This window comes from Capsicum annuum, chromosome 7 (assembly GCF_002878395.1).
Source record: "Capsicum annuum cultivar UCD-10X-F1 chromosome 7, UCD10Xv1.1, whole genome shotgun sequence".
Taxonomy (NCBI): Eukaryota; Viridiplantae; Streptophyta; class Magnoliopsida; order Solanales; family Solanaceae; genus Capsicum; species Capsicum annuum.
This window is the reverse complement of record NC_061117.1, coordinates 3,147,245-3,164,758: the sequence shown is the minus strand read 5'-3', so window position 1 is coordinate 3,164,758 and position 17,514 is coordinate 3,147,245. Positions and strand designations below refer to the sequence as shown.

The following is a 17,514-nucleotide window of genomic DNA, read 5'->3' as shown; positions in this document are numbered from 1 at the left end:
AGAAATGCTTAGATATACTTGCTTTGAGTTACAGAAACTTGCCACATCACTTGAAAGCTTGTTTCATTTATATTTGTGCATTTCCAGCAGAGACTGCGATCCGTGTCCAGCCATTGGTAAAACTATGGATCGCTGAGGGGTTTCTAACTACAGGAAAGCAAAAGATTTTGGAAAACTATGCAGAAGAATGTTTGGAAGATCTTGTGAATCGAAGTCTCGTTATTGTCAAACAGCGGAAATCCAATGGTCGAGTCAAAAGTTGTGCTGTACATGATCTTCTGAGAGACTTTGGCTTGAGAGAAGCTCAAAGGGAGAATTTTTTTCATTTCCCTGAATTCTTTGCCACAGCCGATACTCTGAACTGTGGTCGTCGTCTCAGTTACTATAGGGCTGCCTCTATTGAAGTTCCCTGGAAGCCACTGCTTCCCCTCTCCCGAACTTTACTCCTTTTTGGTTATCCAAGATCTCTGCCACGCTCACAGTTGCTTGGTCCTTTACAATATAAATTGTTGAGAGTATTGCGCATATTACATGTTACCTTCAATTTTTTCCCTCCTCAAGTTTTGCAGCTGGTTCATTTAAGGTATCTTGCTCTAACAGTCAAGGAACCCGAATGCCCTGAATCGATTTCAAGGCTGTGGAACTTACAGACCTTCATTTTGGCTACACGTGGAGTCTTGAATCTGCCTAAAACTGTATGGGAAATGGACAACTTAAGGCATGTATGTTTGGGCAACGGATGTTTTTTACCGAATCCCATGTCTAGCTTCAATGGTTGTAAGGTTTTAACAAATCTACAAACAATAACCTATATGGACATAACGAGTTGTACAAGAGAAGTCGCCGAGAATATTCCCAATCTCAAGAAATTGGCAATACGAGGACGAAGAGAATGGGATAGCAGTCAGCCATCATCCTATGTTCTCGATAGTCTTTTCTACTTGAAGCAGCTCGAAAAGTTGAAGCTTCGCTACCACAACTTGTCGAGCATGGATTTTTGCCCGTCAAACCTCAAGAAGTTGGTTCTGAATCGGTGTTCTTTTTCATGTGGATTTACGAGCTCTCTTTGTATGTTACCTAATCTTGAGATTCTTAAACTAGAGCATGTACAATTTGAGCAACACAGTTGGAATCTGACCGAAGAAGTGTTCAGTAACTTGAAGTACCTAAAAAAAGTGTCTTCTTACCTCAGGGTATGGAACGCTAGCGAGGTAAACTTTCCAAAGCTTGAACATCTAGTTCTAAAACGCTGTTACCTAGAGAGTATCCCTCATGAAATAGGTAACATTTATACATTACAACGCATTGAGGTGCACTCGTGTTCTGTGGTTGTTGAAATATCTGTTCGAAGAGTACAGGAGGAACAGAAGAATATGGGAAATGACAGCCTCAATGTTTCTATCTCGCAGAAGGGCAGCCTCAAAAATTCTATCCCAAACGCGACCTTGGGCCTCAAAAATTCTATCCCAAACGCGACCTTGGACTTTCTTCGTCGCAATTGGTATTGGAGTACACTGGATTTTGAAGAAGAACCCTTTGTTTACAGGAACGATATGTTATGTTGCGATCCCAATGGTTCTCCGTGAGATAAATATGTCGATGCCATTTGTCAGTTACCAAATCATCGGGCCTGCAAAATCATACATAATTCATAATAATATTGGTTTGATGAACTTTTTGTGAACTATGTAATGAAATAGAGAAAATCAACTGGTTTACATATGTACTTGATGGTTGTGGTAAATTGGTGTCTTGTTAATGGAAGATCAGCACAGCCCAACTGTGTTTGCTTGGATCAATATGGTTATTTTATCAGAATGAAACTTACTTTGTCACATAGGTTTTTGATATAGTTTTTAGAAGGCAGAATACATAAACATGCCCTTTATAACTTTGTCTCAGTCGCAGATCACATCTATGACTTCCAACTTTGGATGCGCACAAGTAGACACTTAAACTTGTATAAAGTTAAAGGGCATATTTATGTATTATGCCTTTTTTGAACTTGTGATCCAGTACTCCTCAAACTATGGCTGAAGTTCCTACGACACATACACTCCAACTTCACATGGATCCTATTACCCCTTTAACTCAATTTTAGCGTATTTTTGTCACCATTTTGTGCTGACATGATATCTTTATTACATAAAAATGAGACCCACGTCAGCTAAAAAGGTGTCATATCAGCTAAAATGGTGAGAAAAATACACTAAAATTGAATTCGAGGTGTAATATGATACTTATGAAGTTGGAGTGTGTCGTAGCAAATTTGGTCATAGTTCAAGTAGTACTAGATGCTTTACTCTAGTGTTTTTTTCCAAGAACTTAGCAGATTTTATGTTCGATTTTACGATCAAAATTAGTTAGGTGTTTTAGCATTCATAGTTTTTGATATGATTTGTGAGTAACTCAACAATACATACCAACTAGGTTGTATATACTATGAACTAATAATACCAATTTAGTAGCACTTGCATGTCATAATTGTTGGTGTTGTTTTACCATATCTATCGCACAACTTAAAAATATTTTATTTTCTAAGTTTTCATATTAAATTTAAAAAGGTCAAGGTCATTTTCGCACAAATATCAAAACAAAGGTGGCTAGGAGGCCGAAGCAAACGATCCTTCCTACACCGATGTGGGACTCTTTAACACAAACTTTACCACTATGAATTGATTTTTTCTAGATTTATTTGAACTCATAATATAGTAGCTAGGAATATTTAGATTTCAAAGTAGGAATAGTTTTCTTAAAATACCAATTTGAATGACACAAGAAATAATTTATTGGCGAAAATTCCGATTAAATATATAACAATATATCCAGTGTAATTCTATAAAGTCGAGTCTGGAGAGAGTGTTTTGTACTTAAACGTTATCTTGCACTTACATTATGATAGTAGAAAGGTGGTTTTGATATATCCTCGACTCAAGTAAAACATAATAAAATCAAGTATGAAAAGAAAAATATAGTAGTGGCGCCATGAAATTGCTGAACAAAATAAAAAAGAGAACAGTAATAGCGACATCCCGTAATACAATAGTCGAAGCAAAGAAAGATAACAAACAATAATGAAATTGAAGAACCAAAATGGGTTGCGGTGTAGTGGTGGGACTACTCCACCCTTAACCAGAGGTCTCGGGTTTGAGCCCCGAGTATAGAGAAAATCCTGTTAGGAGCATCACCCCCCAGAATGGGTCCTGCAGTGTGCAATCTGAATTAGTCGGAGCTCCAATACGGATAATGAACACCAGGCGGGAAACAAAAAAATAATGAAATTGAAGAAAAAGATAGTATGTGAATATTAGTAACAATTAGGGTGAACATGGTATGGTATATACTGAAGTACCATCCCGAATTGAAATTTTAATCTAATCCGAACACGAGTTTTGTTTTTACAAAATTTAAAATGATTATAAGTTGTACTAAATTTACAATATATTTTTCTTCGTGTTCGTGATAGATATATATAACTCGAGAATATTTGAAGGACAAAAATTATGGACAAGTAGTCGATTTAATGACTCTATCGATCGATGATCGATGACCTAAGTTCATGTGACTTTGGCTTTCGATAGAAATTAGTTCGTTTAGCCAAGGATCAATTGGAACAACCTTTCTATCTTCTTAAAATCGGAGTAAAGTCTATGTATATTTTATGGTCCAACCATAAGCTGACACGTCATCACTTTTGTACAACCATATTTTTGGATTCTTAGTTTCTATCCTTGTTTTCTTCGTTGCATTTTGTTGATTCGAGTACTAATTGACAAACTAGAAATTATCTACTACGTTGTGAGTTAGCTTTGAATTATTTTCTTTCGTGTTTAGTTGGTCGTCTTATACTAAAAATAAATGATTCATATTAGTTGACCACTTATTAAATTGAAATAGAATTAATTAATTTTTACTATGATACCCCTACAATTCATAGTATACATTTAAATGTGAACAATTTCAATTTCAATATTCATTTCTATGACCATATCATTAATATTGCTAAAGGGTAAAATAATAAAAAATTTCATTCAATTTATATTTTTTTAATCACTGTATAAAATGAAATGTGCCAAACTAAAAAGGGACAGAGAGAGTATGTAGTGAAGTAAAAAATGTGAAATATAGTTGGAGACCTATTAATATTTCAAACAAAAGAATAAAGACTATTTAAATTCATGGTTTAACTTAAGGGACTATTTTGCTTATTTTTCTTACAAAGAATAAAGACTATTTTAGCAAAATCTGAGTAACAAGTCTTCGGACTATTAGGACTCACCAATTGCCGGATGTAGATGCTCGAACTACTCACACTGCTAATATTAAGCACCTGAACCTACATAGACGTATATGTGGATCAGTACTTTGAGGATGTACAAAATATTGTTAGTTTGTAAGAAAAATGTACAAAGTTGAATGACATTGTTGGAGCAAAAAAAAGATAAGTAACTTTAGTAGGACATATTCCTAAGTTGAGTAACAATATGAGGAATCAGTGGTGGAGCCAGGATTTTCAGTAAGGGGGTTCACAAGTGAATATACGAACTAACTGAAAGGGGGTTCAACATTGACTGTATATACATAAAAAATAATTTTAACTATGTAAATATAGTATAATTTTTCGCCGAAGGGGATTCGGATGAACCCCTTATACAAAGAGTAGCTGCGCCCCTGTGAAGAGTTGACTCATTAGTAATATACCAATGAAAAAATATACCAACAAGATATTAATAGTATATATTAAACTAATGCATGCATTAAATTTTCAATACACTCTACCAAACGACCCCTAAGTAGTTGTGATTGAAATTGTTGGAAATAAAATTGGAAGTCAAAATTCAAAGCTACATTGTATATCACACATATATATACACAGATATGGAAAATATACACTGGTATACATCTCTTCTTCCGTACAAAACACTTTTATCTCAAAGACTTTTGAGTCTACAAAAGAAAAGAAGATGACTTTTTATCTTTCTGATTCTCCATTCATCTTCTTCCACATGTTCCATTTTTGTTGAGTACAGAGGTAATTCTCCTTATCTCTCTTTCTGATATTTACATAGTTCTTGCAATTGGGATTCATTTGATTCTTCTTCTTCTTCTTATTATTATTATTATGTTGTTAAAGATTGCTTCTTTATGATCTCTTTAGTGTTCTTGTTCTTGGGATTCATTTGATTCTTCTTCTTGATATTATGGTAAAATTCTTATATCAATCATTGTTTTTTAATGGACGTGCAAAGTTCAAAGTACGACAAGTTAAAGTGAACTGAGACTTGTTGCCTTTTCATTTTTTACAGGTGAATTTGCAGTAAATGCTACTACTTATTGCCATTCAAGAGCCCAATGCAGTTTTTATTGCTGCTGTAGTTTCTTGTGAATTGATACTTCTTGAGTCTTTGCCAAAGATTAACACCTGCAGTGTTGTACCATGTTGCTAGTGAACAAAATATTCCGGAGTCTGTTCTTATCAGCAGTGAAGTTCTGTAACTTAATTCCACCATTCTCTTTCGGGTTCCGGCTGTTGCAATTCGTCTTCACCCTTAGTTTTGATGATCAACTCTCTTTACTTGGACGCTGCGTTAAATGTGTATGTGTTCTTAGTGCTTGCATACGTTTTAATATTACTTTATGATGCCTTTCGTGGGGTCGGGGAGCATAGAGTGTACGCGCAGTCCATTCCACTACCTAGTATATGCCTTTGTTTGTTGAAATTCAATGTAAGTATGATATTATGCGTCTTCAGTCCTATGTTCTCTTCAAAAATGTTGCCGCCTCTGGGCCGGAGTTTCCAAAAATGCACTACTTTTAGAGTATTCGACACACGCTAGTCGATATTTTTGAAGTGTCCAAGCAACGTAGGTCTTCACTATCCTTTCTGTGAAAAATATCTAAACTGAATTTTTGGAAGAATGAATATCATCTAGTCTTCTAGTTAAAATACTATTTAAGAAGATTATTTAAATATATAAAAATAGAGCTATATAAAACATAAACTATAAGATATTATGTGGAAAACTTCAGGAGAAAATATTATTTAAGAAGAAAATCGTGAAAGGAGATAAAAATAAAAGCAATAACATAAAAAATTTCTGAAGGGGAGCCTTGGCGTAACTGGTAAAGTTGCTGCCATGTGACCAGGAGGTCACGGGTTCAAGCCTTGGAAACACCCTCTGGCAGAAATGCAAGGTAAGGCTGTGTACGATACAACCTTGTGATGGGGCCCTTTCTCGGACACCATGCATAGCAGTAGCTTTAGTGCACCAGATGCCACCCTTGTGCTGTGCATAGCAGTAGCTTTAGTGCACCGGATGCAAGGTAAGGCTGCGTACGATACACCCTTGTGGTGGGGCCCTTCCCCGGACACCGTGCGTAGAAGTAGCCGATACACCCTTGTGGTGGGGCCCTTCCCCGGACACCGTGCGTAGAAGTAGCTTTAGTGCACCAGGCTGCCCTTTTTAACATAAAAATTTCTATATACAAGGTATTCCATTTTCTTCGATTTCACCTTAACTTTTGTTTTGATTACAAAACTTCTTAAATCTGTACGGACTTTCCCAATCAAATTTGGTCAAAGTATCCAAAATCGGTTGACCGAATCAGGTACAGATCCCACACCCACACCCATGTCGTGTCGACACGGGTGCGGCACTGAAAGTGAAGAGTCCGAGTAACTTAGAGTATAAATAGAGAAGGATCTTGTACATTTGTAACCAACCAAAAAACAAATCAATTCAAGTATTATTCTTCTACACAAGTTCTCTTATCCAATATCTTCCTTCTATTTTCATAGCTTCCTCGTCTTAGTTGAACTTCCGATCTTAGTTAACAATCTTGGGCTAGCAGAAGTTCTCCAACAACAGCTTTCTTCTCCTATTCTCTACACTTTCATCATTGGATATTATTTTTCTACTTATGGCTTTTTAGGTGGCTATCATTTACGATCATATTGTTAAAATCAAACAAGAAGTTGGAGCTGAACTGTATGGTGAAGATGCCAATGTGAGTATATGTTGCTAATAAGATATGCCTTTTTCTTTGATGTGTTTCTTGACCGTACTTTTATCAATGTAGATTACTGGAGAAGCTCGTTTGGAGGGCCGCGAACGCATTAGGTATACTCGAGGTCAGCTGCTGCAATTGAAGGGAGATATTCTTAAACTCAAACAAGAAGTTGAAGCAGAACTGTTTGGTGAACATCCCAATCAAGATCATGCAGATACCGACGTGAGTACCTGATAATTATGTATTACAACATACTCAGTGTAATTACACAGGTTGGGTTTGGAGAGGGTAGAGTGTGCGCAGACCTTACCTCTAGGCTATATCTAGTTGACCCTCGACTCAAGGAAGATATCTCAAAGCACCTGATAATTATATGATGACGGGAAAAAGAGGGAATGTTGTTTAGTTATTTTTTACTTTTTTACGGTATGCACTTTAGCTGCAACAAGTTGTGTCATTTATGTCGTGTACATGCACGACCAGTCTCAGGTCTTTAAGCTATCTTAAGAATACCTGTTAGCACCTCAATCCGTCTTTTCTTGCTTAGTACAAACCGGTAGACCTTTTTCACACTTTCAAAAATCCCGTCTGAAAATGACAATTAAAGAAAATAAAGAGAAGTTGTATAGTTAATAGTTATGTAATAGCTTGCCTAAAGGAAGTAATGTGATAAAAAAAATGTAGCATTTGAGTTATACGATTTCGTGACAGTTGCCATGTATGTTGGATTATTTAACGATAGCATTAGCTATTGTGAGGAATTGCTTTTTTATTTCATATAAGGGCTTCTTGAATAAAATATGTCTTGACTATCCTTTTATCATTGTAGAGTGAAGCCTCTTGCTTTGGGAGCCGTGATCGAGTTAGTTATACTCGAGATCAGCTGCTGCAATTGAGGGAGGTAAAAGTTCAGTATTTTTTAAGTTTTAGCTGATGTTGTTATCAGGCTTTGTAATTTGCTAAATAGATTTCTAGTTTAGTTTCTATCCTTTCACAATTAAATTTAATGTGTTTCTCTATTATGTTTTTAGGTTGTTAATATTTCTGATCATATTCTTAAAATCAAACAAGATGTTGAATCTGAACTGTTTGGTGAAGATGCAAGTCGAGGTCATGCAGAAACCGATGTGAGTTATCTGTTACAAAGGATATGCCTATTCTGAATGTCTTTCTTTTTTCATTGTTGCAACTCAACTTAAGGAACTTCCTGTGATCTGATGTGTATTGACTATCTGTTCACCTTTGTTGACTACTGGACACTCTCGTCAGTCTCATACTCGTTGTTCTGAAGAAGATACCAACAGAAACGGAGAGTATAATGGGGATGAACAACTTAGCTCGCAGTTTGCCAGAACTCATATATCTCCCAACCAAGGGGTAGTTCTTACTCTAATGCTTTTTCCATCGTTTCCTGAATACATCTACTATCTATCCCCTTTCTTTTGCTACCGCCTCACACACAATGTATTGGTGGATCCGGAACTTTAGTAATTGAGTTGTACAATGTCTGTGCAGTTTGTATGAATGTAGAATTAGGTACAAGAGATGCAGTAATACTCCATACTTGTTTAATCAATTCAGTTATCGATAATAATTTGAAATGTTAGACTTACCGTTTATGAGCTTGAGGCGGAAAGAGGCATTTCCTTTTTGTTCTATCGTAGAAATGCTCAAAAGTGTGCTGCTTCTTGTACGAAATGTAACGTGGCTATATCCTTTTGTCATTGTAGATTGGAGGCTCTCGTGTTGAGGGTTGTAAAAGCTTTAGATATACTCTAGACCAGATGCTGCAATTGAGGGAGGTAAATAGTTCCGTATCTTTTAAGTTTTAACTGATTTTGCTATCAGGCTTGTTGTTTATATGTTTTTTCTTTTGGTTGATTCTTTCTCACTAGGTGGCTAAAATTTCCGAAGATGTTCTTAGAATCAAAGAAGTTGCACCTCTACTATTTCGTGAAGATGCCAATGTGAGTATCTGTTAAAAGAGGTTGCATTTCCGTTTACTTTTCCGATCACTTTTTGTTGCCAGAAATCGTCTAATTCATGTTTCTGTAGGTGCCAGCGCAGTCTCAGGCTCGTTGTTTCCAGCTGCAGTTTCCTACAACACAACAACAATATACCCTGTGGGATCTGGACCAAGGGGTATTTCCTAATTTGATGCTTTTTCTATTGTTTCCAGAACACACTCATTATTTATCTTGCTTTTCCACTACTAGCTTGCTAAAAATGCAGTTGTTGATCTGGAACTTCTGTATTTGCATTTTGCAATGTCCTTGCAGTGAGTATGAATATAGAATTTAAGTGTTAAGGGACGTTAAGGGACGCAGTTATATTGTTCCAAGGCAAATATTGTTTCTGATATGAGACTATCTCTAACTTTTTGATGTCAGAATTTTTGACTTTGTTTGTGAATCAGGAAGCATTTATTCCCACCTTAATCAAACCCAAGCGGAAAAGAGCTCGAAGAAGAAATCGTTCTGACAAATATCATGTCTTGAAGACTGCGAAGGAGGTAGATACTTCAGTATCATCTAAGTTTAAGTTGAAATTGTTATCTGGCAATTGGTGTCTTATTTCTGTTATTTCATCTTGTTTTATGTTTTATTAAGGCTTTGTTTACTGTCTTCTTTTCCTGAGCGGGGGTTCTATCGGAAACAACCTGTCTACTTCTTCGGAGGTAGTGGTATGGACTGCGTAGACTTTACCCTCCCCAGATCCCACTATGTGGGAATACAATGTGTATGTTGTTGTTGTTGACAGTGTAAAAAAGATTGTTTACGTGAGTACATACCAATAGTTATTACAATGGTATACTGGAGGAGTATACAAGAATCTTCTTTTGTCCTTGTAATACTCTCTAATTTAGTCATGATGAGTCAGCCTCTCTACCTCTCCGAGGTAGGGGTAAGGTTTGCGTACACTCTACTCTCCTAGGTCCCCACCTATGGGTATGTTGTTATTGTTGTTGTGTTCATATGTTTCTTTGTTGTAGTTTTTCATTTGGTTGTTGGTCTCGATCAGGTTGATGATATCCTTATAATCAAGCAAGAAGTTGAATCTGAACTGTTTGTTGAAGGGCGAGGTCGTGCAGATGCCAATGTGAGTATCTGTTAAAGAAGGTTATTTTTCCCGCCCATTACACCATGTACATACACATGGAAAAAGATATGAAATTCTGTTCATCTACATTTTCCCGTTTAGCAAAATTGTTTCATATTTAATCTGTGGCCTTCTTGCAGTATGCAGTTTTTGTGTTGCCAGATGTTGTCTCATTCATGTTTTTGTAGGTGCAAGTCCAGCCTCAAACTCGTTGTTCTGAGACAGACGCCCAACAAAACCGAGAATATAATGGGGACGAACAACTTAGCTCACAATTTGCAACAACTCTAATATCTCCTAACCAAGGGGTAGTTTTCGATTGCTTATTGTATCTTAGTTTGAATGTAGAATTAGTTAGTCCCTATAGATCCTATGTTACATGAATTATCGATAATAATCAGAAAAGATTTACAGTGACGAGTGACATGTCTTTTTCTTCTCATCTATCAGTTTTTTTCTTTTGTGATAGCTAGCGCCTTTTTGTTGTATTGAGTTTAAGACAACAATTCTGTGTGATGTGAAACTATCTCTCAGTTCTTGATCTCTGAAACCATCGTTTGTGACTCAGGGAGGATCTGCTGAAATGCCATGCTCGGCAGCGCAAAAAAGCAACTTTTCTGATAAAGATCATGTCTTGAAGACTGTGAGGGGGTAAATTCTGATAGTTTATTATTATGTTACAGGAAAATTGTTTGAGGCCCTATTCACCCCCTCTCCCCTTCCACTCTCATGTCTAATTAGCTGTCAAGTCTACCAGTGTCACTGTGGACTGCTTTATCCGTGTACTATTATTGCGGAGAGATGATGTTGATACATACTTAGTCTGGATGTTAGTATGTATGACATCGTGGTTCTTGGTTTTGGAAGTTGTATTATTAGAGAAATGGTAATTCTATTACGGCATTATTTGAAGATACAGCTTTTGGCTAACTCATATTGATTTGCAGTATACTCAACCAGCCAACTGCGAACAAATTTGATCTCCTCAAAAGTCAACTGATTGCTTCAGAGATAACGAATGCAGACACTCTATTTGTATGTCATCCCATATCCGGGATATATATATATATATATATATATATATTTATTTTGTTTTTTCCGGTTCAGATTTTCCATTGTTTGCCTTGGAGATTTAACTGGTTTTTATCTTTACTCCAGGGTGTTGTCTCCTTGATATTTAACAAAGCTGTACTGGAACCAACATTTTGCCCGATGTATGCCCAACTTTTTTCCGAACTCTGTGAAAAGCTGCCTCGATTTCCTTCTGATGAACCTGGTGGTGGAAAGATTACGGTCAAGCGTATTCTGTTAAATAGGTGTCAGGAAGCATTTGAAGGTGCTGACAAACTGCGAAATGAAGTGAGGCGAATGATGGCCCGTGAGCAGGAGTCAGAACACAAGGACATAGAAAAATTTATCAAGTTGCGTAATCTTGGGAATATTAAGCTTATTGGCGAACTTTTTAAGCTAAGAATGGTCGCAGAAAGTATTGTTCGTTTCATTGTTCAGGTTGTTAATTGCTTGCCTTTTCGCTCAGGTCTTTATGTTCCTAGGTGATTGCTGTCTTTTTATGCCTTGTAAACTTTTTATGCCTTGAACTTTACGAATGATTGTCTTTGCTGGTTTTGTTAAAAGGAACTATTGAGCTGTCCGGAAGAAGAGAATGTTGAAGCCATTTGTCAGTTCTTCATCACCACCGGCAAGCAACTTGATGAGAACGAAAACTCAAGGTGCATCAACGATGTGTACTTTAATCGGTTGAAGGAACTTTCAACAAGCCCTCAGTTGGTTCCACGGCTAAGGTTTATGGTTCTTTATGTGCTGGATTTACGTTCCAATAACTGGATCCCTAGGTGGGAAGAGGTGACACTTCATCTATGTTATATTTGTTGTCTCATGTATCCTAGAGATTTATGGTTGACAATTGCAACCTTTTTTATGTTATCAGTGACATATGCATACTCCTCCTTTTCACTATAAATTGGAGAGCGTTCAGTTCTTTCAAAAACACACCAACAAAAAGAGTGAAGAAGAATAGAGTGAGGCATCACAGAGAATTTAGTCTGTGAGGAAAAATAGAGCGTGTGAGCGATATTGGTGAGGTGAAAAATCAAAACAGAGATATTTCTTTTGAGTGTGTAGTGGTTTTCGGAGTATTTTACTCAGACTACAAGTGTAAAATTCCTCACTGTAGTATTATCAGTCTCATACTCGTTCTGAAGAAGATGCCAACAGAAACGGAGAGTATAATGGGGATGAACAACTTAGCTCGCAGTTTGCCAGAATTCATATATCTCCCAACCAAGGGGTAGTTCTTACTCTAATGCTTTTTCTGTCGTTCCCTGAATACATCTACTATCTGTCCCCTTTCTTTTGCTACCGCCTCACACACAATGTAGTGGTGGATCTGACACTTTAGTAATTGAGTTGTACAGTGGCTGTTCAGTTTGTACGAAGATGCAGTAATACTCCGTACCTGTTTAATCAATTCAGTTATCGATAATAATTTGAAATATTGACGTACAGTTTATGAGCTTGAGGCCGCAGAAAGAGGCATTTCCTTTTTGTTCTATCTTAGAAATGCTTAAAAGTGTGCTGCTTCTTGTGATTTTCTAACATGTTGCAAATTGACATGTTGTGGAGGTTATTTAGAATTCTTAACCTTAATTACATCATATATCAAATTCTGGCGTCTACATTTTATCTTCCATGTATCTCTTTGATGTCCAACTCCCACTACTTGGACGTTTATGTTTGTTACAATCTTGGCTGTATCGTTTTGTCATTGTAGGTTGGAGGCTCTCGCGTTGAGGGTCGTGAAAGCTTTAGATATACTCTAGATCAGATGCTGCAATTGAGGGAGGTAAATAGTTCAGTGTCTTTTAAGTTTTTTAACTGATTTTGTTATCAGGCTTTAGATTTTGCTTGTTGTTTATATGGTTTTATTTTGGTTGATTCTTCTTACTATAAGCACAGAGCAAGTGCTGGAAAGAAGATGTTTATTAATGAAGCAGAAAGCGTATTAAATAAAGTTACAGATAAACTAAGACGAGTCCTAAACTAACTAACTTGACACAGGATGTCTCAATACGCTCCCTCAAGTTACGCGATGAGTCACTAAGCCTAACTTGAATAAATTCTTCTCAAAAGCTAGTTTAGGCAGTAGCGATTTGATCGGCAGCATGGACGTGAATAACTCGAACCTTTCTGATGTCGACATGGTGGCGAGCAAAGTGAAAGTCCACTGCAGCATGCTTCACTTTGCTATGGAGGACTGGATTTTTACTCAAGAATGTGGCTCCAAGATTGTCACAATAAATGGTAGGCATCGGATGTATTGGAACGCGCAGCTCAGCGAGAAGATTGGTAACCCACAGGGTTTCAGAAAGGGCATTAGCCACTGCCTTATATTCAGACTCAGTGGAGGAGCGAGAGACGGTATTTTGCTTCTTTGAGGACCAGCTAATCGGATTGTGACCAAGGAACAGGATATACCCGGATGTGAAAATTCTGTCAGTAATATCCCCACCCCAATCCGCATCAGAGTACACGTGCAGGTTGAAGTCCTCAATGGGGTTTACACGTAGGCCTAGTTGGATGGTGCCACGCAGGTAACGAAGAACACGTTTCACTGCTTTCCAATGGAGATCTGAAGGTGCTTGCATAAATTGGGACAACTTATTTACTGCATATGCGATGTCCGGTCTAGTGAAAGATAGGTATTGAAGCCTACCTAAGACCCGACGATAGCGTGTTGCATCAGTCAAGTGAGTACCATCAGATGGTGTGATTAGCTCAGATGCACTCATTGGTGTGTGGACGCTTTTGCAGTCGGTTATTAATTTATCATTAAGGATCTCATTCACATAGTTTGCTTGGGTGAGGATTAAACCGTCAGAGCTGCGTATCACTTCAACACCAAGAAAGTAGCGAAGATTACCCAAATCTTTAACAGAAAACTGAGAAGCAAGGGAAGCAATAACCTGATCGACATAGAAAGTGTTGCTCCCTGTAACAATGATGTCATCCACATAGACAAGGACAAACATTGTGTCACCTAGACCCTGCCTAATGAGTAGCGAGGCAACTGATTTAGTCTTAATAAATCCTATGGACGAAAGATAACCCGTGAGGGCATTGTACCATGCCCGAGGGGCTTGTTTCAAGCCATAGATTGCCTTGCATAACCGAATAAATAAGTGGGTTTGTCATCAGTAGTGAAGCCCAGAGGTTGTGCCATGTACACCTCCTCGTCCAGGTTGCTCTGGAGAAATGCATTGTTGACATCAAGCTGGCGGAGATTCCAGTTATGGCAAAGTGCCACAAAAAGGATTATTCAAACTGTGGTAGGCTTGACGATTGGGCTGAAAGTCGTGTGGAAGTCAATGCCTCGTCTTTGAGTGAAGCCTTTCGCAACTAGTCGTGCTTTATATCTATCAATGGACCTATCTGCTTTCCTTTTTATCCTGAAAAGCCACTTGCAGGAAACAATATTTTTAGTTTGGTCAGGAGGAATAAGTTCCCAAGTCTGATTTTTAATTAAAGCATCAAGTTCCTGTTTCATCGCTTCACGCCACTCGGGATGTTTTTGTGCTTGTTTAACAGTGGTGGGTGTGGTGGTGGGGTTCAATTTAGCCAAGTAATCAAAGATTTGTTTGGGTTTGGTGATATTATTTTGGGAGCAAGTGACAACACGGGTAGGGGGAGACGGACAGTGAGGTGATGAGGGAGCGTGTTCTGACTCGGGGAAAGGGCAAGTTGGCTGAGGAGTCACTTGAGTAGGAGGTGTGGTTTTCCTGCGTTGATAAACAAGGAGAGGAGGTGGGCTGCTATGTGTGTTTGTGGGGATAGGTGTTGGTGAACTTGTAGTGGGATGTGGTGGTGGGAGAGCAGGTCAGTAGTTTGGAAAGAGGACTCCGGTACAGTAGCAATTGAAGAAGGTGAGGGAGATAGAGATTTACCTAGAGAAATTGCAGGAGCTGAATCTACATCCACCACTGATGCACTGTCCGAGGAGGATTGTGAGTGTGAGTTGATCTGGGATTTTTCCTGAGAGGAAACGGATGTGGATGGGGAGTTTGCAATTGTGCGAGCATGTATTTCTAAGGGAGGAGGTAAATCTGGAAGTGGGGGAAGGTTGGGTGTAGGCTGTGAAGACTCTAAAGTTGTGGTATTTTCCCAGTTCAAGATAGACGAGTTAAGTGCAAGCCGAGTTGCCATCCAACAAGTTCGAATTAGAATAGATAGCTCTGATACCATATAAGCACAGAGCAAGTGCTGGAAAGAAGATGTTTATTAATGAAGCAGAAAGCGTATTAAATAGAGTTACAGATAAACTAAGACGAGTCCTAAACTAACTAACTTGACACGGGATGTGTCAATACTTACTAGGTTGTTAACGTTTCCGACGATGTTCTTAAAATCAAAGAAGTTGCACCTCAAATATTTTGTGAAGGTGCCAATGTTTGTGTATCTGCTAAAAGCGTTTGTATTTCCGATCACTTTTTGTTGCCAGAAATTGTGTCATTCGTGTCTCTGTAGGTGTCAATGCAGTCTCAGGCTCATTATTTCCAGCCACAGTTTGCATTCTCTCCGTCCCAAGGGATATTTCCTAATTCGATGTTTTTTCTATCGTTTCCAGAACACACTCATTATTTATCTGGCTTTTCTGCTACTATCTTGCTAAAAATGCAGTTGTCGATCAGGAACTTCTGCATTTGCATTTTGCAATGTCTTTGCAGTGAGTATGAATATAGAATTTAAGTGTTATGGGACGTTAAGGGACGCAGTTATATTGTTCAAGGCAAATATTGTTTCTATGAGACTATCTCTAAGTTTTTGATGTCAGAATTTTTGAATTTGTTTGTGAATCAGGAAGTATTTATTCCCACCTTAATCAAACCCAAGCGGCAAAGAGCTCGAAGAGGAAATCGTTCTGGCAAAAATCATGTCTTGAAGACTGCGAAGGGGTAATTTTTTCCTCTGTGTACTAGTTAACCATCTTTGTTTTCAAAGGTTCATTTAAAGCACACTTAAGCCGCGAACCTCAGGGAAGGTGCTTTGTGTCGCTTAGACTGTGTCTGTATTGGCAAGGGATTAAGGCGTGTGTACCTCATCGCTCATGAGTTCTATCTTCAAAAGCTTTTCGCCTTTGACAACAACATTAAACTTCCATTTGATGTGTCGTCGCTTGTTTTATGAGTCTATGCATGAGGTACGTGATTTCAGAATATTGTTTTGCAGTATACTGAACAAGCTGACTCCGGGGAACTTTGATCTCCTCAAAGGTCAATTGCTAGATGTAGGGATAACGCGTGCAGACATTCTAAAGGTTTGTCTTCCCTTAGCTTCTCCGGAATACCTCTTTTTCGGGTTGTGTTTTACTTCACCTCGTATTTTCCCTTGTTTGCATCGGCAGGGTGTTATTTCCTTGATATTTGACAAGGCTGCATTGGAACCTACATTTTGCCCGATGTACGCCCAACTGTGTTCTTATCTCAACGAAAAACTGCCTCCATTTCCTTCTACTGATGAACCTGGTGGCGAAGAGATTACATTCGAGCATGTTCTGTTGAATACTTGTGACGAAGCATATGAAGTTCTTGAAAAACTAAAAGAAGAGTTTATGCAAATGACAGCCCCCGAGCAGGAGTCAGAACGCAAGGACAAGAAAAAGCTGATCCTATCGCGCGCTCTTGGCAATAAAATGCTTATGGAAGAGTTCATTGTTCAGGTTAATTGCGTGCGTGCGTGCCTTTTGGTCTGGTCTTATTGTTCCATGATCAGCTCTATAATGCATTGAACGACGTCTAACCATTTTCTTCGTTGGTTTCGTTTACAGGATCTGTTTTAGCACACCATACAGAGGTTCTCTGCTAGATAGATCTGCAAATTCAGCCCTGCAAAATCGTTGATAATTCATAATAATATTGGTTTGATCAACTTCTGTGAACTATGTAATGAAGTATAGAAAATCAACTGCTTTACCTATGTACTTTTATGGTTGTGGTAAATTGGTATCTTGTTAATGGAAGATTAGCACAGCCTAAATGTGTTTGCTTGGATCAATATGGAGGTCAAGGGTTCAAGCCTTGGAAATAGTCTTCGCCAGAAATGCAAGGTAAGACTGCTTACAATACACCCTTGTGGTGTGGCCCTTCCCCGGACCCTGTGTATAACGATCTCGAGCTTTAGTGTATCGAACTGCTTTTTTTGCATGTCATAATTGGTTGTGTTGCTTTACCATATCTATCGCGCAACTTAAAAATATTTTATTTTCTGAGTTTTTCATTAAACTTAAAAAGGTCGAGGTCATTTTCGCACAAATATCAAAACTAAGCTAGCTAGGAGGCCGAATCGAACGAGCCTTCCTATACTGATGTGAGACTTTTAATCCTATAAATC

At 38.1% G+C, this 17,514-nt stretch overlaps 2 protein-coding genes across 6 annotated transcripts in view; both read left to right on the top strand.

The window, feature by feature from the left end:
• The window catches only part of LOC107876322 (putative late blight resistance protein homolog R1B-16), a 22,250-nt gene extending 20,664 nt beyond the window's left edge, over positions 1–1,586 (top strand). Inside the window, exon 5 of the mRNA XM_016723270.2 lies at positions 3–1,586. Within this exon, the coding sequence (XP_016578756.2) occupies positions 3–1,586 (1,584 nt within the window). The remainder of the gene's footprint in view (positions 1–2) is intronic.
• Positions 1,587–4,887: 3,301 nt separating this feature from the next.
• LOC107877591 lies at positions 4,888–17,160 on the top strand. 5 transcript variants are annotated; one of them, XM_016724271.2, is made up of 23 exons: positions 4,939–5,032; positions 5,159–5,204; positions 5,307–5,596; positions 6,934–7,008; positions 7,081–7,233; positions 7,841–7,912; positions 8,043–8,138; positions 8,281–8,388; positions 8,742–8,813; positions 8,907–8,978; positions 9,067–9,153; positions 9,428–9,523; positions 10,033–10,110; positions 10,299–10,418; positions 10,679–10,761; positions 11,058–11,145; positions 11,269–11,619; positions 11,746–11,973; positions 12,902–12,973; positions 15,985–16,079; positions 16,354–16,441; positions 16,529–16,843; positions 16,952–17,160. In XM_016724271.2, the coding sequence occupies exons 3-23, from the start codon at positions 5,438–5,440 to the stop codon at positions 16,961–16,963; spliced, it is 2,520 nt and encodes an 839-aa protein (XP_016579757.1). In that variant the 5' UTR covers positions 4,939–5,032; positions 5,159–5,204; positions 5,307–5,437; the 3' UTR covers positions 16,964–17,160. The 5 variants fall into 5 exon arrangements, with proteins under 5 accessions (XP_016579755.1, XP_016579758.1, XP_016579759.1 ...); XM_016724269.2 differs by lacking the exon at positions 5,159–5,204 and having other exon boundaries at positions 4,888–5,032; XM_016724270.2 differs by having other exon boundaries at positions 5,027–5,204.
• The last annotated feature ends 354 nt before the right edge of the window (positions 17,161–17,514 follow it).